Source organism: Branchiostoma belcheri, unplaced genomic scaffold (assembly GCF_001625305.1).
Source record: "Branchiostoma belcheri isolate BF01 breed outbred unplaced genomic scaffold, Haploidv18h27 scaffold101, whole genome shotgun sequence".
Classification (NCBI taxonomy): domain Eukaryota; kingdom Metazoa; phylum Chordata; class Leptocardii; order Amphioxiformes; family Branchiostomatidae; genus Branchiostoma; species Branchiostoma belcheri.
The window spans coordinates 1,174,175-1,197,545 of NW_017802392.1; the positions used below are offsets into that span (position 1 = coordinate 1,174,175).

The 23,371-nt window shown below is 41.3% G+C and overlaps 2 protein-coding genes across 2 annotated transcripts; one reads left to right on the top strand and one right to left on the bottom strand.

Annotated features, from left to right (window-relative positions):
- Positions 1-1,166: 1,166 nt before the first annotated feature.
- On the bottom strand, positions 1,167-10,386 carry LOC109474113 (E-selectin-like). The gene is made up of 7 exons (XM_019774324.1): positions 10,317-10,386; positions 3,590-3,760; positions 3,250-3,420; positions 2,572-2,742; positions 1,874-2,044; positions 1,532-1,615; positions 1,167-1,201 (listed from the first exon to the last, which is right to left on the bottom strand). Exons 1-7 carry the CDS (start codon positions 10,384-10,386, stop codon positions 1,167-1,169), a joined length of 873 nt encoding a protein of 290 aa, XP_019629883.1.
- A 2,623-nt stretch (positions 10,387-13,009) lies between these two features.
- LOC109474123 lies at positions 13,010-15,975 on the top strand. Its single transcript, XM_019774334.1, has 2 exons — positions 13,010-14,015; positions 14,189-15,975. The coding sequence occupies exons 1-2, from the start codon at positions 13,010-13,012 to the stop codon at positions 15,973-15,975; spliced, it is 2,793 nt and encodes a 930-aa protein (XP_019629893.1).
- Positions 15,976-23,371: the final 7,396 nt, after the last annotated feature.

The following is a 23,371-nucleotide window of genomic DNA, read 5'->3' on the forward strand; positions in this document are numbered from 1 at the left end:
AACTAAATTTTGTTTAGCTTTGTCTGAGGGGGTGTTGAAGTTGACTACACGTATGTGTCCAAGAATGCTACAAGGCTTGCCGAAGACGTAAATAAATAAAGGGTAGTGTAACAGATAGTGAGCAATCGTTTTGTATGGACAGCTACATGCTGGGTCTGTAGCTATAAGACCTCGGGTACAAAGACTTTGATTTAAGCATGTTTCCAGAAGGTTGGGTAATGGGACTACAAGACAACGAGAAACAAAGCTAAAAGTCCTACAATGTCATCCATATTTCCTTTTTTCAAAGGTTACTTGATTACATAATTCAAATTAGGAGCAAAGGCACACATATATAACATTTTTCAAATAAATTTCCCGTGAATGTTGTTGAAATGGAGACATCAACATTGCGTCACCAGGGCCTTCTTTACTTTATAAATAAGTATATAGATGTAAAAAAAACAGGAACTAAATAACCTGTGCATGTTGCTGGGTTTCCGTCCCAATTTCCATCAGACAGACAAGTCAGTGAAGATGTACCAACAAGTTTGTATCCTGGCTCACACGTGAAGTTGACCACGTCTCCGTAGGAGTTGGACCCACTCATCAAGCCATTGATGGGATTTAATAGTGGAGAACACTGTACAGCTGTTTAAATACATCCCAAAAAAATAATTACACGTGCAGCAAAACACCTACGAAGCTTTTTTAATAATCAGGAAAACAGTAATCAATACAACTAAAAATGAAGCAGAAAAAATGACTGTGAATTCAAGTAAGGCATAACTTATAATCTTAAAGCTACTCTTTTAATGAAAAATAAAGTTTTTTTACAAGACGTTTAAAAGGGCGGTTTCATTAGAGAAATAGTTAAAGCGTAAATCAAATCTCCCTTTCCAGAGGCAAATACAAACTTTTTTTCTGTAATGTAGTTTTCTGTGGCAAACATAATTCTACAGTTGATGTCGTATGAACAGAACAAATTTCCACGAAGAACTAAAATTTCTTTAGCTTTGTCTGAGGGGGTGTTGAAGTCACTACACGTATGTGTCCAAGAATGCTACAAGGCTTGCCGAAGACGTAAATAAATAAAGGGTAGTGTAACAGATAGTGAGCAATCGTTTTGTATGGACAGCTACATGCTGGGTCTGTAGCTATAAGACCTCGGGTACAAAGACTTTGATTTAAGCATGTTTCCAAAAAGGGTTGGGTAATGGGACTACAAGACAACGAGAAACAAAGCTAAAATTAATTCCTACAAGGTCATCCTTATTTCCTTTTTTTTCAAAAGTTACTTCATTACATAATTCAAATTAGGAGAAAGGCACACACATATAACTTATTTTTTTTAATAAATTTCCCGTGAATGTTGTTGAAATGAAGACATCAACATTGCGTCACCAGGGCCTTCTTTACTTTATAAATAAGTATATAGATGTAAAAAAAACTGGAACTAATTAACCTTTGCATGTTGCTGGGTTTCCGTCCCAATTTTCATCAGACAGACAAGTCAGTGAAGATGTGCCAACAAGTTTGTATCCTGACTCACACGTGAAGTTGACCACGTCTCCGTAGGAGTTGGTGCCAGTCAGGATGCCGTTGGTTGGGGGCGACACTAACGGGCACTGGACAGCTGCATTTGAAACATTGGAATCAATTGACAAAATAACAGATGTAGAAGTCTTCTCTTTGTCACAGTAGCTTCACCTGCGCATTAACCACAGCCTTTGTAACGTCGATGGCGGTTCAACATACTGGCAATAAAATATACGAAAAGCCAGAACTTAATTATTAAGCGACCAGAAAGGTGTTAAAAAGCTACTCAGCTGCCTAGTTTTTTTTATTCCTCCGCAAATATAATAATTTTTCTCAAAATAAAAGCAAGCAATACCTGTGCATGTTGGTGAGGTTCCATCCCAAGTTCCATCAGACAGACAAGTCAGTGAAGATGTGCCAACAAGTTTGTATCCTGGCTTACACGTGAAGTTCGCCACGTCTCTGTAGGAGTTGGAGCCACTCACAAAGCCGTTGAAGGGGTTTGACAGCGGATGACACTTGACAGCTGTATTAAAAGCATCCTGAATTATTAGGCAAAATGATACGAAATATATCTCAATTTTAATAGATAAGATGACATTAGCAGCAAAAAGATGTCATTATAATTATATACCGGAGTGTCATTATTTTCTTACTTAACAAATTTTATCCAATTATACAATTAAAAATAAGAGCAAATGCACACATATATAACTTTTTTTTTCAAATGAAACACATGTGAATGTTCTGTGAATTGTAATTTTTTTTCAAATGACACGAAATACATTATCAAATAGAAAATATTGCATTAGCAGCAATGTCTTGGTGTTAAGCCAAAGCGTTCTTCTTTTGTTTCTTTACAAATGTTACATGATTACACGATTACACGAAGAAATTACCTGTGGATGTTTGTCTTCTGATAACATAAGAAACCCCCTTTAAATTATATATAGTAAATGTATATAGATGTTAAAAAAAAGAAACCAAATACATGTCTTAAACATGGCACGCCAAAAAGCAGTTACTCAATTACTCAAGTCTTAAACATTTTACCTGTGCATGTTGCTGGGTTTCCGTTCCAAGCTCCATCAGCCAGACAAGTTAGTGAAGATGTGCCAACAAGTTTGTATCCTGGGTTACATGTGAAGTGGACCACGTCTCCGTAGGAGTTGGAGCCAGTCACGAAGCCGTTAAAGGGGTTTGACAGCGGATGACACTTGACAGCTGTATTAAAAGCATCCTGAATTATTTGACAAGATGATACGAAAGATATCTCAATTTTAATAGATAAGATGACATTAGCAGCAAAAATATGTGAGATGTAATTGTAATTATATACCGGAGTGTCATTATTTTCTTACTTAACAAATTTTATCCAATTATAGATTTAAAAATAAGAGCAAATGCACACATATATAACTTTTTTTTCAAATGAAACACCTGTGAATGTTTTGTGAATTGTAATTTATTTTTCAATGACACATTATAAAATAGAAAAGATTACATTAGCAGCAATGTCTTGGTGTTAAACCAAAGCGTTCTTTTTTGTTCTTTACAAATGTTATATGATTACATAGAATTGGATTATGATTGACCGAACACACAGGAAAAAATTACCTGTGGATGTTGGTCTTCTGATGATATAAGAAGCCCACTTTAAATTACATCATACTACATGTATATAGATATTTAAAAAAAACAGAAACCAAATACATGTCTTAAAAATTTTACCTGTGCATGTTGCTGGGTTTCCGTTCCAAGTTCCATCAGCCAGACAAGTTAGTGAAGATGTACCAACAAGTTTGTATCCTGGCTCACACGTGAAGTTAACCACGTCTCCGTAGGAGTTGGTGCCAGTCACTTTGCCGTTGAGGTGAGGCGACAGTAAGGGGCACTCGACAGCTGTAGTTAAAACATCCATATTCAATTGGACAAGATCGGTAAAATATATACGATGCCCTAGTAGTTTCACGAGTGCTTTCCTAACTTTTAACAAATAATACATTTGGTATCTTATTATCATATAATTTCAATTAAACAAATACATTTGTGATTTTTTGCAATGCATTACCTGTACATGTTGGGGATTTTCCATCCCAAGTTCCATCAGACAGACAAGTCAGTGAAGATGTGCCAACAAGTTTGTATCCTGGCTCACACGTGAAGTTAACCACGTCTCCGTAGGAGTTGGGCCCAGTCACAAAGCCTTTGATGGGATTTGTCAGCGGAGAACACTGGACAGCTGAAGATAAAACATGCCAATTTATTTAACTGGCTGCCGTCTGCAGGCACGATTAATTAGCGCTGTCCTTGAGGTGCTAATAATTTGACTTTTGCGTCCCGTTTGCTACTTCCTGGTTACTCCAACATGGGCCTTACAGCAAGGGAAAAAGAAGACGTTATTCCAGGTATAGTCGATACCAGGATAAAGGCCATTATTGAGGATTCTATTGTTAACGCCTTCCAACATGGGGGGGGGGGGTACTGGCCGCCATAGTGCCCTCCATTGTGTCCGCTGTACGCGAAGCTGTTGTCGACTCCATTCAAGCTGAGCTGGCGAAACACTACGAGGAGGCACACCAGCAACGGGTAGAGCTTGAGGACCTGAAAACGAAGTATACAAACCTCAAGTCTGAATTCAACACGCTCCAGACCAAAGTAAACAACCTTGAGCAGTATTCCAGGAGGAATTACGCAAACATTTCTGGAATACCTGAAACACCTGGTGAGCGGAGCACGGATAACCCAGTTTTGTCTGTTGCGAATGATACGCTCAAATGTGATCCTCCATTACACATCAACGACATTGACCGATCCCACCGCCTGGGGAGGCCCAGAGGAGATGGAAAGCCTCGTCCGATCATCGTCAAATTTTGCTCGTATCGGTCTAAGGCAGCTCTCATGCGGGCCAAGACCAGCGGCATGGCCGCCTTGAAGGAGAACGGAATCTTTGTAAACGAAAACTTGACGAAAGCCAACATGGATCTGTTGAAGGACGCCCGGTCTCTCGTGAAGATGAAACTACTCAACCAAGCCTGGACATATGATGGAAAAATATTCGTCAAGACTCCTCAAGACGAAAGGCGGGTATTGTACACAGCGATCGACTTGGACGCTTATCGGGTCCCCGAGTAATGACTTTGATTGACACAGCACCGAAGGACTTTCCAGCGCTCTCTAGCTAAGTTTCTTTTTGATGGCCTCTGTTTTAGAGGCCCTTGACTTGATTATGTTCTCATGTTTTTGCTGTGTTAGAAGTAGGATTATGTATTTCTTTGTGTGTCTTACCTATAAGTTTTGTAGCTGGTGTCCTTGTTATTATCTAAGTCCTCTCGTTTTGTTGGCATTGCAAGTAATCCAATTTGATTATGGGTAGTTTACAGAGATGTTTGTCCATATGCCACTCAAACGTGAGGAGCCTGTCTGCTAACGATTATATTAAACTTCACGAGCTTGAGACAATCGCCATTGAAGAGAAATATGATATTATTGCTTTGTCTGAAACATGGTGCGATTTTACCATTCCCGATTCGGACATTTCTCTCGCTTCCTACCAAGCCCCCATGAGACGTGATCGAAATCGGCATGGTGGTGGAGTCGCACTATATGTATTGAACTCTGTACCTTCGAAAAGAAGGAATGATTTAGAATGCAACTCGTTTGAAACAATTTGGTGCGAGGTAGAAGCCAACGATTGACATGTGTTTATATGTGCTTGTTATAGGCCACCTGGTCAGAGTGCGGAAGAACGCAATGCATTTATAGAACACCTGCAGCAATCCGCAGACATTATGGCCGTGTCTATACGGAACCACCCAAGACGCGATTCGGGTAACTCACATTCCTCACATCTGGTCCACGTGCCACACACATCTGTGAAACCGTGTCCGAACACAATACGCTTGAGCAACATTTATTGCTGTTTGATGATAACACGCAAGGCGGCGTGTTATTAATGTCAGAGGTCAACGACCTGCTTGCTGTTGCCCCCCTCCCAGCGTATCTCGGCAGAATGCCGACGTGGTCCCGCCAGAGGCGGTGAAGCTCGCCCTAGAACGGACACATTATTTGACCATTACTGCTCTTTAAGTTGCTGCCACGTAAAAGTTGGTATTGCATATAAAACAAAAATTTCACTCCGTAATCCATGACCAGGCGAAGTCACATTGAAATCACATTGCGTTCAGACGCAAATCGCGATGCGGGGAAAGCGATTCGAAACCACCTCTAGAAGTGGCTTGGGATCGAGGCGCTTTCAATGTGATTTCGGAGCGTTCAGATGGAGCCACTTGAAACCGGCTTCGGGGTAAACCACATGTAAACCGCCTTGGGTGGTTCCGTATAGACAGGGTCTATCATGACCAGTCGCCCCACTGATAAAACAGCTGTAATCATTGTTGGAGACTTGAACAGTGCATCTGATAACGCCTCTGTCGAAATTGATAGGTTTGTGGCCGATAACAATTCTGTCCAACTCATAAGTGAACCCACCCGCATTACTGATCGGACATCATCCATGGTTGATCTGCTTATAACTGACTCTCCATGTCTTTTTACTGAGTGTGGTACGAGCCCCCCTTTGTCAAATTGCGACCACTCTCTTATTTATGGAAAAATGTCCCTCAAGATCCCTCATGTTAAAGCACTTAAACGCACTGTCTACGACTTTGGAAAGGCTGATTACGAGGGACTAAACTCTAAACTCCTTGCTACGGACTGGAATGCCATATTATCAGCGAATAGTCTTGATATAAACGACACAACTGTAGCATTTATGGCAACTCTTTCTAGTGCTATTAAACTGTTTGTTCCCTGTAAAGAAATCACTGTCCGCCCGAAAGATCAACCCTGGATGACCTGTGAAATTAGACACATGCTGAGGAAAAAGAAGCGAATCTATCGGAAGTACAAAAGGACGAAAAGTCCAACTCTGTTTACTACATTTAAACACATCCGCAATTCCTGCACAAATTTGATCAGGAAAGCCAAGTTAAACTATCGACTCAGCCGGTGTCTCGATCTCGCAAACCCGTCTACGAATCCTAAGAAGTGGTGGTCAGTCTCCAAAGAAATTTTTCTCGGCAAAATTGATCATACAATACCATCTTTGATTGACAATGGATGTGTTATATCCGACGATAAGGCCAAAGCTGATACTTTCAATCAGTACTTTGCGTCACAAACATACCTAAATACAATGGGTGCCTCTCTTCCCCGATTTGTACACGTAGTTCCAATTCACAAGAAAGGCGACAAACAAGACAAGATAAATTACAGGCCTATTTCTCTTCTATGTTGTATATCGAAAGTCTTTGAAAGAATTGTTTACATGCCAGTGTCTTCTTACCTCCTGGAAAACAAACTGCTTACTGATCGGAACTCTGGGTTTCCCCCTGTGGACTCCACAATAAATTCATTGACATATCTAACTCACAATGTGCATCTTGCACTTGACAAAGGACTTGATACACGCGCTGTCTTCCTAGATATATCCAAAGCGTTTGACAAAGTCTGGCACGCGGGGTTAATTTTCAAATTAGAGCAACTAGGAATAACCGGATCTCTTCTAGCTTGGATCTCTTCTTACTTAAACGACCGACAACAGCGTGTCGTGATTAACGGCACCTGTTCTGATTGGGTGCCTGTTGATGCGGGCGTGCCACAGGGCTCGCTCTTAGGCCCGTTGCTTTTTCTCGTTTTTATTAACGTATTTAGTGGATGTACTTGGTAACAGACGGCCGTCTATTCGCCGACGATACTTCACTGACCGAAGTTGTTAGAGATCCTGTTATTTCAGCTGATAGACTAAATCATGACCTCAAAATAGTGGAAAACTGGGCAGACCAATGGCTGGTGACCTTTAACCCACTCAAAACTGAACTTATTACATTTCCATCCAAACGTATAAAAATTGCCCACCCACCATTGTATTTTAAAGGAGTTCAGTTAATGGAAGTCCCTTCCCATAAACACCTCGGCCTACATCTTACCCCTAATCTATCATGGTCATTACATGTTTCAATTATAACTGCTACCGCGATGAAACGGATTAACCTTTTAAAAAGAATAGTATCCTTTGTTCCACGAAAAACTCTTGAAACCTTATATAAAGTAATGATAAGGCCATTACTGGAGTATGCCGACGTTGTTTGGGACGGATTAACTGGTAAAGACTCTGACTTAATTGAATCTATTCAACTCAATGCAGCTCGGATATGTACTGGCGCAATGAGAGGAACAAATAGTAATAGCATCTTGTCTGAGGTTGGCTGGGAAACCATGTCATGTAGGCGTCAAAAGCATAAACTTGTAAACTTTTATAAAATTATCAAAGAATTAGCACCAAAATACTTACAGGAATTGGTACCACTACAAACCCGTGACTCCACCCCCTACAGTCTCCGTACTGATCAGAATTACGTCTTAATTCCTGCTAGAACTGAGAAATTCAAAAGATCTTTTCTGCCTACTTCCATTGTTTCCTGGAATAACTTGCCATTAACTACACGAGCATCAACATCAATTGCCATCTTTAAAAAAGAGTTGGAGACGTTTTATCACAGCCCTCACACTCAACCTCACTTCTCCCACGGTCCGAGAAACCCAGCTATCCACCTTACCAGACTCAGACTCAACCGCAGTCAGTTAAACTTTCACCTGTTCCAACATCAATGTGTGCCCAGTCCTGCGTGCAAATGTGGTCACTTCAACGAAACAGCTGTACACTACTTCCTACACTGCCCACTGTACACTGACGAACGCATTGACATGTTATCATCTCTAACTAACATTCTGCCATTTGACACAAACAACGTCACCGACAACACTTTATGTTCAACCATTCTCAGGGGTAACCCCTCATTGTCGTTTGTCAACAACTGTAACATATTTGATGTGGTTTTCAACTTTATTTTGCAGACAGGACGTTTTGTTTGATTTAGTTGATTCATTTTGATTTGTACACCAGCCTACTATGTACCCTTGTCATTTCTTCTTATTATTATTACTTTGTTTTATTGTATCCTTTTATGTGTGAGGAGAGGGCTGAGATAAGTTTTATAACTTTTTGCCTCATCCTCGGAAAATAAATGTGAATAAAATAAACTAATTTATTTAACGAGGTTAGCAGTACAACATTAACAATGTCAAGTCTACCAAGCAGGTAACATTTCTTTTTGTTTTATATATTTTTGATTTACGTAAATCAAATTTAAGGCAAAAACACAAATATTACTACCTTTACTATTACCTGTGCATGTTGGTGAGGTTCCATCCCAAGATCCATCAGACAGACAAGTCAGTAAAGATGTACCAACAAGTTTGTATCCTGGCTCACACGTGAAGTTGACCACGTCTCCGTAGGAGTTGTTTCCGCCCATGAAACCATTTTTGGGGTGCGATAGCGGAGGACACCTGGCGGCTGTATTTAAAACGTCGTGATTTGATTGTCATGATGACATGGGCAGCAATACATGAATGAATGAATTTTATTGCTCAACAATCGTACATGGTACAATGTATGGCAGTAATACAACAATACTACAAAACTTTACTTACTACAAACTACTATCTAAACAATGTTTGAGTTACAATGGTCATGCATTGATGATATGTTCTCGATAATGAAATAAAGTGTACAAAAATTGGCCCTAATAAGAATATATGGTAGTTGGACATGACAATAATTCATGGAATGTATCGTATAAACTGTGTACCAGATTGGGTGAATTTTGTCTTAGTAGTAATAGTCTGTAACAATGTATCTCTTTCTTTTCTATAGGTGGGACAAGTCATAACAAGATGAAATTCATCTTCAATACTCTCATGCACGTTTTTACTACATGGATGAAGACATCTAGGTAATAATTATACACCAAAAAGCAGTTACTCAAGCAACTGGATATACTTTTAGAAACGGTCAGAAGTTTCACGTAGCAATCACTACCTACCTTTCGTCAGTGACACTGGATATATCTAGAAGCCTTTGTACCATTTGCTGAGAACCTTTTCTTGATTTTGTCTAACTTTTGTTTTCTATTGAGCAATCAAGTTTATCTTAACTTTTTTTACGCATCAATTAATACTAAGTTGACTGATAAACTTCATTATTAACTTTCTCAATTTAAGAGGTCTGGAAAGAAATGGATGCCCCTGAAATATTAGATTATGTCCAAAATTGTATCTAGTTGCTTCATTAACTGTTTTTGGAGCGATTGTGATACAGCCACAATTAATTACGCACTCAAAAGCAAAATTCAGTAAGTCTAGAACACGAGATATTTAACCATGCGTTTCTCTATAGTATAATAAAAAGCCACTAGTGTACTATAATTCACTCAACAATTAGCTTGATATTTGATGTTCCAACCAAAGCCTACCAATTCAATATATTTTGATACATCTATTAAACATCCTTTTCCGAATCCGCAACCTACTTAATGCCCTTACGCTGGGGTTAAATTAGGGCTGCAAAGTCCCCTTCTCCCAGAAATAGTTGCATTTTCCAAGGACACTACGATGAAGCCTGCCAGCGACTCGTATTTGAAACTTCTGGTTCTGAATCAACAATCTTAACCCCATACCAATTGCTATATTGCTTCCCGGAGGTGTTAAACCTCAGGTTCCTTAACTTTTTTTTAATCTTATTGAGCCTATTCTTAATTCTAGAGATAAATTTATTTAATCGTATTTACATTTGAAACCAATGCAAATGTAATTTATTATGTACTATCACCAGTCTAAATGGATTTTTCATTTTTTTTCACATAAATGGACAGCTCATAGCAGAACCAATCTACCTGTCATGTTGGTTTTCTCCTTAAGGCGTTCAATAGCGGCAGTCTGGTTTTCCTTGCGTCCGAGGTTCATGGTATCCACTGCAGTCGGAATGTTGGGTTTCTCCTACAGAAGTGACATAAAGTTAGATCAAGTATCTCCGTGGAATTCTGTTTGCTACTATTGACTTAGTTCATTAAATGGTTTAAAGATGTCATATTGTGACATGCATTTAGCATCATGATATCGTAGTACGTTTTGATTTTCTGCGGATGTAGAACATGGCCAATGTTATCCCTTTATTTACAGTGTTTATATCTCTATAGTGAAGAAAGTTTGGTTCTGTTAGCATAACCTCGAACATGGCCCCTAACCCTACCAGGAAAGCCCTGTGGTACTTTTTTATTTTTTTATTTGTGAACTTTTTATTTACTTCATCCGTCACCACAAAACAAGGCTCATGGGAGTCACTTAAAAAAACTAAAACTCATTTGCATAAAATTAGTACCACAATTTATTGGTTAGTACTATAGTTTTTGGTTAGTACCAGACTTTTTGGGTTTTAATGGAAACCAAGTCCCCCACCGTACAAGCTAATCACCCAAGGGTTAAGAGGATTTAACACAAACAGACCAGCTTTCTCAAAGACAAATGCTGCATTGAAACTGATATTGGACAAGAACAACTGAAATTGAACCGGAAAAACTGATATGAAACTAGTCTGAAAGATAACTTTAATAATATAGCATCATAACATTAGTATTTTACTGACAAAGAATAACTCATATGCATTAACGTTACATTACGTAACATAAAGACAATGTATAAAGTAAATTATCCTGCCATTGTTTACATAGTAATTTTTATCATTAGAATCAACACCCCCATGAAACTCCTTCCTCTTCGCCCCCGCCGTTCTGCTTCGCCCCCGCAAAAAATCTGCTTCGCCCCCGTCGTTCCTCTACGCCCCCGGCGCAATTCTGCTTTGCCCCCGTCCTTCTGCTTAGCCCCCAATGGCGGCACAGCTCACAGTCGACACGAAAATCGTCTGCAAAATAACAATAAAGGCTGTGCCGCCAAATTTAAAGTAGCCCATGCTCCGGCAAACATTCTGGACCACCTTTCTGCCAAGTGGCGTTGCACAAATCCTTCCCATTCAAAAGTTTACCCCTACCTCACGGCCCGTAGTGGTTCTTACGTTTATAAGTACTGGCGGGAAATTTCACTCACGGCTGGACAGACGCTAGGCTGATCGCCATGGAAGGTGGGTACTAATTAAAGCCAACTTGGATAATGGCGGGATTTTGTATCAGCCAATTGAACAGTAACTAATCCTGTTCCTTTTCATACAAATAGACAATAGTGAAAAAATGACAGCTATCAGTAATAGCGTTAAGTTAAAAATTGTGCTGCAAATACTAAGTAGAATTTATAAGGCAATACCTTGCTGTGTGATGTGACATGGATTTAGAATGCTGTGTAAAAACTAGACGAGACCACTGACGGGCCGTGAGGTAGGGGTAAACTTTTGAATGGGAAGGATTTGTGCAACGCCACTTGGCAGAAAGGTGGTCCAGAATGTTTGCCGGAGCATGGGCTACTTTAAATTTGGCGGCACAGCCTTTATTGTTATTTTGCAGACGATTTTCGTGTCGACTGTGAGCTGTGCCGCCATTGGGGGCTAAGCAGAAGGACGGGGGCAAAGCAGAATTGCGCCGGGGGCGTAGAGGAACGGCGGGGGCGAAGCAGAACGGGGCGGGGGCGAAGCAGAACGGCGGGGGCGAAGAGGAAGGAGTTTCATGGGGGCGATCAATAAGATATCGAAAATTAAGGAGGGACATGACAACACAATTTCACCACAATGTAGTTTGCTTTCAAGACGTGTAAATTCAACACAACGGATGGGGTGCTGTTAACGTTTTGCAATACTCAGTGTTTAGGAAAAATAACCTTTACCCTAAAAAAACACTAATTTTGATATAATACAAAGATGACAAATCCAAATTCGGTACTGCTCTCATGTGAAACAATAAGAATTTTCGCTCTCATATGAAACAATAAGAATATTTGCTCTCATACGAAACAATAAGAATATTTGCTCTCATATCAAACAATAAGAATATTTGCTCTCATGTGAAACAATATGAACATTTGATGACATTGGGGTTCCTCCATATAAACGCAGTTAGTTCTAAGGACACATGCTCTGATTACCCAGAAAAAGAAAAAAAATCCCCAAACTGTAGAAGGAAAATAGGGCGACCAAATAATACCGGCGGAGAACCGTCCAAGAAGATTTGAGAAGGGCGAATATTCTCTTGGAGGAGGAAGAGTGAGTAGCGGCTGACAAAAGGAAGTAAAAGCTTGCTGCACAGGAGACTAAGGTCTAAGGTAAGGTAAGGGCAGTTCTCCCGCTAGTCTGGAGTAAATCTGACTTATTAGGCCACTGCGGGTCCATTCAGTAGACATATTTTGGCTTTTAAGGTCATTAGGTTGGTAGGTGGCGCTTCTAAGGGCTGCCACGGGAAAAAGCTGCTCTCGGCGATATTTTAAAGTTCCCAGTTTTTAACGAATACTTGATTTGTGTTTGACTTTGTATGTAACTATTATCGTATATAGATCACTCTGGGCCTCTCCGAATGGATCTACAGCCGGCTTTCTAGAAGGATTGTGCGGAAAACTGGATCTACTGCTAACCCTCCCCCGTCTGAGAACAATGGCGACCAGGAAACTCCTGTTGTACACTGCGGACTTCATGAGAAGCCTGAAGAACAGCAACCCCTCACCGCCGATTCCTGACGCGAAGAGCTTGCTGTGCAACTATGGACTACTGCGAGGTCACTCTAGACCCAGAGGGAAGAAAGCAGGTACCAACTTTATACGAAAAATTGAAACTGTAACCGGTACATCATCTAACCTGATCAGATCTCGCGCCAACCTGTTGCCTGTTTCCCGCGGAAATGTAAAGGCTGTTAAACGAGTAAACAACAACAACCCCAGCTGCACCTACTCCGTGCCAACATTCCTGCTACACAATCCCAGTTCATTAGTTAATAAGCTGGATGAATTCCAATCAGTACTTCTAAATAACAACATCGACATAGCAGCAATAGCTGAGACCTGGTTTACACAGTCAACACCCAGTCAGCTCCAGTCAGTCGACGGTTACAATGTATATTCTAAGTGCCGATCTTCACGCATGGGAGGCGGCGTGGCAATATACATTCGAGACAACATCCCCTCATCATCCATCACTGACATTAACGTACCGGATCACCTGGAATGCCTATGGGTCAGCGTAAGACCCTATCGCTTGCCCAGAAACTACTCATCCATCGCCCTTTGTTGTCTTTATTCACCACCACAATCACCGTATGCCGAAGAGCTGATCGATCACCTCACGACAACCACGGATCACCTGCGCACGAGGCACCCACACATCGGACTAGCACTGCTAGGGGACTTCAACCACCTGAACATTCGGGACGTCCTGCTGGACAGAGATCTTTCCCGAGTAGTTCAGAGCCATACCAGAGTTAATGCCACCCTTGACCTGATCATATCTAACATGAAGTCGTTCTACCAGACACCTGAGATCCTCCCACCAATTGGACTAAGTGATCACTTCTGCATTCTGTGGCAACCCAGAAGTAAACTGAAAAACAACCTGTGTACGAAACACGTCACCCGGCCTATCCGTGAACCCAACCTGAGCGCGTTCGGTAAATGGATTACTTCCCACTCCTGGGATGAAGTGTACCGTACTCCAACCACAGTTGATAAGGCAGATGCCTTCTATCACACCCTGACCACCGCAGTGGATAAGTTCTTCCCGTCTAAAACGGTCAAGCTGCACCCAAACGACAAACCTTGGATATCTCCACGTATAAAACAGCTCATTACACAGCGGCAGAGGAGCTTTCAATCCGGGTGCTCGACAACACTGACGAAGTTCTACAGAAACATAGTAGCACGGGAAATCAGGAAAGCAAAAAAAAAAAACAGTTCTACAACATCAACGTTGACAACAACATTAACAGCAACCCCAAGTCCTGGCACCACAAGATCAAGGTCATGTGCAACACGACTAAGAAAGCCTGCCATATCCAAGTACCAGGTATTGACCACAACAACTACAGTGCCATAGCAAACGCGATCAATGTCAAGATCGCCAGTATATCACAGTCCCTCCCGCCTTTGGATACGTCTACGCTTCCAGCCTTCCTACCGGCACATCCTATTCCTACCATCCAAGTGTGGGACGCATACACAAAACTCAAGTCCACTAACTGTAACAAGAGTCCTGGACCTGGCGGCGTCCCGGCCCTGATTCTGAAGAAATTTGCATGCGAGATCAGCGGGCCTTTCTGTGAACTGATGAACTCGTCCTTCAGAGAAGGAATCGTCCCTCACCAATGGAAAGAAGCAAATGTTATTCCTCTTCCCAAAACCTCACCACCTGATATAAACGAGTTAAGACCGATTTTTCTCACTGCACAGCTTGCTAAACACTGTGAACGTTTCGCCGCACACTGGATTATGCAGGACATATCCACCAAACTGGACCCCAGACAGTTCGGATGCAGAAAGAACAGATCGACCACTCATGCCCTGATCAGCATGCTTGACTTTCTCTACAAATCATCGTCAGTTCCTAACACCATCAGTACGCTCATTACATATGACTTCTCTAAAGCGTTCGACTTGGTCGACCATACCACTGCAGTGAAGTGCCTGATTGATTTAGGAGTGCGACCATCCCTCCTACCATGGATCTGTAGTTTTATGTCCAACAGACGACAGCGTGTGCGCTACCATGGCCAAATTTCGGACTGGCAACATCTGTCTTGTGGTGGAGCACAGGGAACCATCTTGGGTCCTATTATTTTCCTTGCACTGATCAACAGTGCACTCAGGGAGCTAAGCAACAGGTGGAAATATGTAGATGGCATGAACCTCACCCAAGTCAGATTCCTCCACCAACAGTGTTCACTACAAACCTCCCTTGACAACCTCAGTACCTGGGTCAGAGAACACAAAATGAAGATGAACTCCCGAAAGTGCAAAGCACTCCACATCTGTTTTGCTAGGACCCCACCCACTCCTGAACCACTCCTCATTGACGGACAGACACTTGAGACAGTTGTTCACATCAAAGTCCTGGGAGTGACAATACAGAGTGACCTCAAATGGGACATACAAGTAGATTACATGATCAGCGCCTCAAACAGAAAACTGTTCCTGTTACGCCGACTGAAGAGGTTTGGAGTTACTACACAAGACCTCACAACCGTCTACATCGTGTACGTCAGACCCACTATGGAATACGCGGCACCGGTGTGGCACCCGGCCCTGACCTGTACACAGTCTGCAAGACTAGAACGACAACAGAAACGAGCATGCAGAATCATCCTGGGCACAGAGTACACAGACTACACCTCAGCACTGTCTACACTAAACCTTGACTCCTTGGCAGAACGACGTACTCATCTATGCCTCACCTTCGCCAAGAAACTCCTCAACTCTGAATTCAGTGACTGGTTACCCCCATCCCGTAAACAGATATCCGGCAGAAACACACGTAGTGCGAACAAACTGGACATTCCCATCTGTAGAACAGCTCGCCACAAAAACTCTGCGATACCTTACATGACAAACTTGCTGAACAAACACTTCAACTGACAATCTGTAAATACCGACGTGACCTCATGAATTGTATTATATATAATAGACTATACAAGTTTTATCATATTTATTGACTTTAAACCGAATTTGATTGTCTACATGTATTTTAACTCCTTAGCGTTTTTAATCTATTTCATTGTAAATACCTGTCAATTCAGACTTATTGTCTGCAAGAAGGTGTGTAAATAAAGTTTCAAATAATTAGGCCCAGGGTGTACTTCGTTCTTGGTGTTTGAATTCTACTTTAAGTAGCCTTCATTTCAAAATCTTCGTATTTATACTTGTCGAATAAACAAACAAATATAGTATGGTTTAGTGAATAAAATGTTTTTCAGTTTGGTGTCTTGTTATTATCTTCTTTTTCTTTAGAATTAGTTTCGGCATTCTACAACATAAATATCGTTCTTCAATACTATGTTTGTAGTATATATTTGCTTATTTTGCAGCTGATCGAAACAATTTACATTTTAATGCAAAAAACATTTTTAAAGGGACGAAAATTCATTTGGGTGCATATGACATCACTGTAAATAAATAGCCTTAGGGTGGGTCGTCAAATTAGTCTACCACTTAATCTTTGATACGTATAGTATACTACCTTTCACAGGTAAGAAGGAAAACGAGCTTGTTTATTAGCCACTCAATTTATTTAAACAAAATTTATTTTGTCTAGTACTCCACAAAAATGTTCTTTTTAGATTTTTTATAACTATATTCTCTTCAAAGTCAGATATCATATGGAAATATACTAATAACTTACAAAATTCATGGAGATTCGACAACTGGTTCTTGAGTAGTCGTTACAGATTACAAAACACTGCTGCATTTTTAGGCACAAGCTAAGAGGGCCCAAGCTTAGCTTTTTGAGCTATCGAAACGAGAGGTTTCGAAGCCGTGCTGTGAACTATAACTGGCCACAATAAAGCCCCGTATCAAACGATTTCAAGGCCGGCCAATCTACCGTTCAATGAAAATACCTCTACCGCGTCTTGAGTTATCGTACAAAACCACACCAACCACAGCAGATCTACCCACTCACCCACTTCCCACACACACACACACACACACACACACACACACACACACACACACACACATACACACGCAAACACAGAGACACAAACACATACAAACACACACACACACACAAACACACAGACACACAAACACACACAGACACACACAGACACAAACACACACACACACAAACACACACACACTAACACACACTAACACACACACAAACCCGTACAAATGCTATCATTACTTCTAGGTTATAAAATTATTTTAAACATCCCCCGGGCTATTTAGAAATCGCATTCTAGATCAATGAGTTGGGTTTACATCTCTTTCAATCCAGGGCATTGTCGCTCCTACGGAGGAACCTATTTCTTGACGCGCTCAAGATAAGATTTTAAGATCACCTTTTCATGATTGTAAGTCCCGTAGTTGATGGAAATCAGTACGATGGCGCAAACTATGACCAGAGTCCCCAAAACGGCGGCCATGTAGCAGACACAGCGGCTTTTTGTTTCATCCTGGGGCGTCGTTTCAGTGTCTAGTAAAAAAATGAGTGTATATTCTAAGTAAACTCATCGTTAAAGATAATAAAATATCAAAATAAAATAAATGATAAAAAGACTAATAATAACATGTTTGTTAAGTAATAAAAAGTAAACAAGTACTAAGATATGCCGCAAAAATTAAACAGGGAAAACATGAAAACAAGCTTTGAAGGCTGATCGTTGTTAATCCGTGATATTTCAAACTGCCAAGAGAGATTTTCACCTGCTTGCGTGTGTGTGTGTGTGTGTGTGTGTGTATGCGTATGTGTGTGCCTGTGTGCGTGCGCGTGTGTGTTTGTGTGCGTGTGTGTGCGTGTTTGGGTATGCGTGTGCGCGCGCGCTCGTGCGTGTGTTTGTGTGTTCGTGTTTGTGTATGTGTGTGTGTGTGTGTGTGTGTGTGTGTGTGTGTGTGTGTGTGTGTGTGTGTGTGTGCGTGTGTTTGTGTGTGTGCGCTCGTGTGTGTGCGTGCGTTTGCGTGTTTGTGTTTGCGCGTGTGTGTGTGTGTGTGCCTATATTAGCGTGTATTGAAGGAGATATTTAAATGCCTGGATTTGAAATACGGAATGAGTGCATATAATATATCATCACGATCGTCAAATTTGAGCCCTTATGGCTACGCCTGCTTTAGAACCCGAACCGTGTTCGATCTGACGTAATTCGAACCGAACCGTCGTTTGATCTGGGGTCAACCGCGGTCATTTACAGTAAAACGGGGTGTTCAGGCCAAATTTTGCATTAGGCCACACCGACTTCATTTTATGGATGACATCCTCTGAAGACTCCCAAACAAGTGCGCGCGGGCGGATAAAAAAATCCGGCCAAAAATAAAAATGCTACTAAACCACAGGAATACAACGCTGGTATTGTGAATTTGCGGCAGTACATAGTGACGTATACGACAAGCCGGCACATGTTGGCTTTTCGCTGAATTTATAAATCAGCACTGTACGTATGTACTGAGTTCTTGCTGCCGTGGAGATTCGACAGCCTGGGTGCCCTCCTACAGGGTTACCACTTGCTCCATAATGTCGCTAACTACTATCGACTACCCAGGCCTAGAGCCTCGGAGGACGTTTTATTATTTTTTTGGAACAGGTAAAGGTCAAAGCGCGCGTGGTAGTCATACATAAAATTAAGTCTATGTGGCCTTAGTACCTACCAACAATTTTAAAAATTTATCATTGACGGCTCAAAGTAACCGTAATTAATTTCCCAACCTGAGAATCGAGTGTTAGCAAATTTAAAAAAAGTGTGTTTTCTATTTCTTATAATGGGTGATTGAATTAGAAAAATGTAAAAAAATATAATTTTCCACATATTTGCTGACATAAACTATACTTAGACTAGAAAGGCCAATATTTGCTTTGGAGCAAATACAGCGATGGGTTCACCACATTTTACCACATGGCAGGGAAAGAATGAGAAACACAAGGGAAAACAATGATTTACATTGATATAACTATAATATGAAGTAAAATACAACTAAAACAACAGTTGGATAGCTATTCCCTACCTTATTGGTTAGGATTTTTAATTGCATAATGCAAACTGTTGATTTTCAAAATAAAAAAAAAACGTCCATGCCCGGCATTCCAATGCTGGAGCAGGAAAGCTTGAAATACCTACCAAAACACTTGAATACAGACATACTGTCAGTATGAAAATGCTTCTGTGCAGGTGTTGATCAAGTTAAATCCCAACAGCCAATCAGCAAGAAGTATAGAGGAAAGCTGCATGCCTATTGGTTGATGCCCTGCATTCCATTGTGATGACTCATGCCCAAACGTGGTAAACAAGGCAAACTAACACAGTAATACATTTGCTATAACACAGCCAAAAAACTCAAATAAAACCATTCTAAAAGCCTGTATCACAATAATTTAAAAAACGCCTAGGGGTATTTGCCCACTGTACCTCCATACCAAATTTCAGGACCTTAGGCCCTAAAATGAAGAAGCTGAATCCATTTAAAAAATGGCAGGAGAAGGAGGAGGAGAAGAAGGAGAAGAAACATCAGAAAAAGCAATATGGTTTCACCACACCACTTCGTGGTGTGGTGAACCCATAATTACGAAATTTAACAATTCCTGAAACACAATTTTTAAAACTTATTCCTAGATACTTGAAAATATTTTAAAAACTAGGAATTTCCAGTTACATATGATGTTAAACGACGTTTTGGTTTAGAATTTTGCATTTTCAAATCCCTAAAATAACCATTGTCTTTTGGAGAAAAAGAAGTTGAATGTGAAACATTAGGCGAAAAAAAAAACGAATAAACACAATAATTCCATTTTATTTTGACGAAATTTTCCTTTCGTATAATTTGATCATTTTCCAGTGTATAACAGTTAGCCTAAAATTGCGTCTTGTAAACCGATACTTTGCAAACACGCCGAGCAATGGGAAAAATACCGTAGCTAAAGACCGACCTGTACATCTTCCTTATCTTGATTAATATCAAAAGCCTTACATTTCGCTATTGTACAATGTTGGCAGATGTGATATAACATATGTAGTAAGAATAATGCAGAATACAATCTGAAGAGCCGTACACTACCTGTAGACGTGTCGGTTCCATGAGGCACGTCGCCTGAGATATTCTCCAGTTTCACCGCCTCAGCTTCTTCGTACACGTTTGAAGATGTGCCCTCCTCTTCTTGATTCATGTGAGATGTCTGTTCGCCAGGGTCGACATACCCGCTAGTGTTACCTCGGCGGGCGGGAGGATCTGGGTAGGGCGCCCGAGGCCTGTTATTGTGTTCCCTGCCGGACCCTGCTTGCGGAGTCCTGACAGGCTCTGCCTGCTCGTACATCTTTACTGTACGGACATCAGGCAGTTACACAGGCTAAAACAGTGCGACCTTCCAATATTTTCCTTCCAATATTAAAGGCCGTCTAGTATGACGACGTGGCATATTCATGAATATGTATTTAGTTTTTAAGGCAAGCGCCGCTTTTTGATGTTATTTTGTTTTTCTGCAAATACTAGACTAATCTGCGTAGATGATATGACGAGTTTCTACCCGTATTTGGCTGGGTGGCATTTTCTACTGTTTGCGTGTACACAAGACAAAGAAAATATGAAACATTCGCCAATTAATGTAAACCCATCATTAAATATCCAAACAAAGTACATTGTCATATTGCAGTCTTATCTTTAAACAAAATCCACAACCGTCACTTTATAAAACTAATGTTGTTGTAAACTTTACACAGCTATCAACAACGAAAAGAGCCATTTGTAAATTTTGCAAAGAATACATATCCAGAAACGTTCCAAACCCGGACAGATACTAACATAAACATGCCTGGTATTCACTCCACCATTCACTCCAGTGCCAGGGATAGTTGGTGTGGCATGCACTATCGAATACCATTGAATGCGCTGCCTTGGTTTGATATGAATGACTCTTAATGGCGTTTCCCAGCTAATGCTTAGGTCACATTTGAAACGGCGCCCGTTCGGCATGTCCTCGGCGTAGACGCCGGCCGGCGTCATGACGCCGAGCGTGCGCCGACTGTCAGGGTCACAATTAAATATTCCTTTACGGCTCCCTGTCGGGGCCTGGTTGTGCTCCGGCCGGCGTTGAGGCGTCTTCTAATTAATATTCATAAACTTTTGGTCCCCTTGGCGGCCGGTTTCTGTCAGGGACCCGTCCGGTGCCTGGCCAGTCTCCCGTCTTGACCCGTGCGGGGTGTGGTAGGGTGTCGACCGGCTCTTAAGTTCGGCCGGGCAGCTACCAAGTCCCTGGCGGCGTCCAGGGGGGATCCCGACGGGTTCCTGTCGTGTACGGACACTGATGTCGGAGCTTTAATTTTGTCGCGAACATCATTGCGACTTTAAGTCCTTCCTTCCTGCGAATGGAACCACTGAAGTTTCACGACCTCCAACAACGTGTAGGCCCATATATCGAGAAAAGTCTAGAGCAAGTGCTTTTTTGTGAATGCCCTCTACTTCTTGACACATTTCAATGTATTCATAATGATTTATAATAACAGCAAATTTAGATGATATTACAGTCCAGTCAGTATGTAACACTTCTGTTTAATTCTATCCAGTGCCAGACAGCCCTTGCCAGCAGGCCTAAAACTCGCCATTACACTACGATTTCTGGCGACCGGGAACAGCTACCGATCCTTGGAGTTTGCCTTCAGGGTAACCAACATGCAACACACTATCACTATTCATTCCTGAAGTACATGTATGCCGGGCCATCGTCTCGGCTGTTTTCCCTTGTCCTTCGGCATTCCGACACACAACTGCACGGTGTAACACTGTGTGTAACACACGCGTGGTGAACTGTGCAACGTAGTCTGAACTATAAGTTTACATATGTCCCATATAACCCATTTTCCTTACCACCTAATGCACTGATCAGCACAGGTGACGTCATAATATTAGGCAGGTGCCTGTTCGGCCGCCCGACGGGTCCCGGGCAGTGAGGTTACGGCGTCGCTTCGGTGTACCTTGCCGAACGGGGCCCGAAGTGATTTTAAGTTTGCATGAAGTGACGTGTCCGCTCTTCACGGACAGATTTTCCACTCAGCTCATTCTCAGCTAACGTAGCTTTTTTCGTTGTGCGGAGCGGTCTTATCCTCGTGTCACGTGGTCGGACTGAATAAAACAATTTTCAATCCAGCAGAATCAACAACAACAAGGAGTCAAGCGCCGATCAGAGACATGAATTTCTCAAACGAATCTTTCCCGACCAACGCGTCCGCGCCGGCACCGCTGTCGTCTCTCGCTGAGCCCGGCTTCATTGCCACCGTAGCTGCGCTGGCGATCCTCGGGTTATATATTAGAAACAAAAAGATTCTTACTGTATGTGTCTTCTGGGATGGGAGGTTTGTTACTCACGCGGTCTTATGTATTTTTAAATGTCTTGTGAAATATTTTTCCTTCATTGTAAAAGTGACTGCGAGAATATAAGTTGTACCTAACTTGAGTTCGCAGTCACTTAGTCCATGTCTTTTCATTTGTAATCATCGTGTTTCTGAATAAAAAAAACAAACCAAAAAACAATATTGTCGATGGGGCCGGGGTAATGAGGTCTCTGGGTCGAACAACATACCCAGCAATGATCTGCCGTAAGCAATGTACCCTTGGAAATGTAACCTTTACAGAGCTATTAGACGTATAATGAATGAAAGACCTTTATTGTACGCTTGTGCTCTAACGAGCTAAGTACAGGTCATGGGTAGACAGTAATGACACTTACATACTATATAACCTAATGCGATCTACTATTTACAGGTTCAGCTTCTTCTCGCTTCTTTACGCAGTTAAAGATGTATGAACATATTGAGCTAATTATACATGGTTTGTCAAGTTTCATGAGGAATTCGAATTTTTCTATTCTATCTAAATGTCTAAAGCTTGGGAACTTATCTATTACATAAGTATAGAGGAAATCCCTCTCATTTCTATATAATGTGCAGTCAGCTACAAAATGGCATTCATCTTCAATATAATCTAGATTACAAAATTGGCAGATCCTTTGCTGTAGAGGAATGTGGTTGTGTCTTCCCTTTTCTATGTGGAGTTTGTGTGAACTTATCCGGAGTTTTGTGATGGCTGTTCTGTGTCGAATGTTTGTAATTCTCAGATATTTTTCCTCGTGGTAAGTATTTTTTAGTAATCTATATGTTCGTAATTTGTTGTTGTTACGAATTTCTGCTGTAAAAGTTTGGAAATACATGTCTTTTAAACGTTGATCAAGGGATGGAATAATTTGTGAAGAATTTAAGACACACGACATCGGCGAATTCCATACATAGGCAAAACCACACTCCTCTAGCGTCTTGCGGACTCCCGAAGCCCAGCA

Bases quoted from the DNA above. Each gene is read 5' to 3' on its own strand.
- LOC109474123 (XM_019774334.1), top strand. From the start codon at position 13,010: ATGGCGACCAGGAAACTCCTGTTGTACACTGCGGACTTCATGAGAAGC. The intron at 14,016-14,188 runs GTAAATGGATTA...CGTATAAAACAG, and splicing joins ACCCAACCTGAGCGCGTTCG to CTCATTACACAGCGGCAGAG.
- LOC109474113 (XM_019774324.1), bottom strand. From the start codon at position 10,386: ATGAACCTCGGACGCAAGGAAAACCAGACTGCCGCTATTGAACGCCTT. The intron at 2,743-3,249 runs GTAAAATTTTTA...CTTTTAATACAG, and splicing joins AAACCCAGCAACATGCACAG to CTGTCAAGTGTCATCCGCTG. The intron at 1,616-1,873 runs GTATTGCTTGCT...TTTCAAATGCAG, and splicing joins AACCTCACCAACATGCACAG to CTGTCCAGTGCCCGTTAGTG.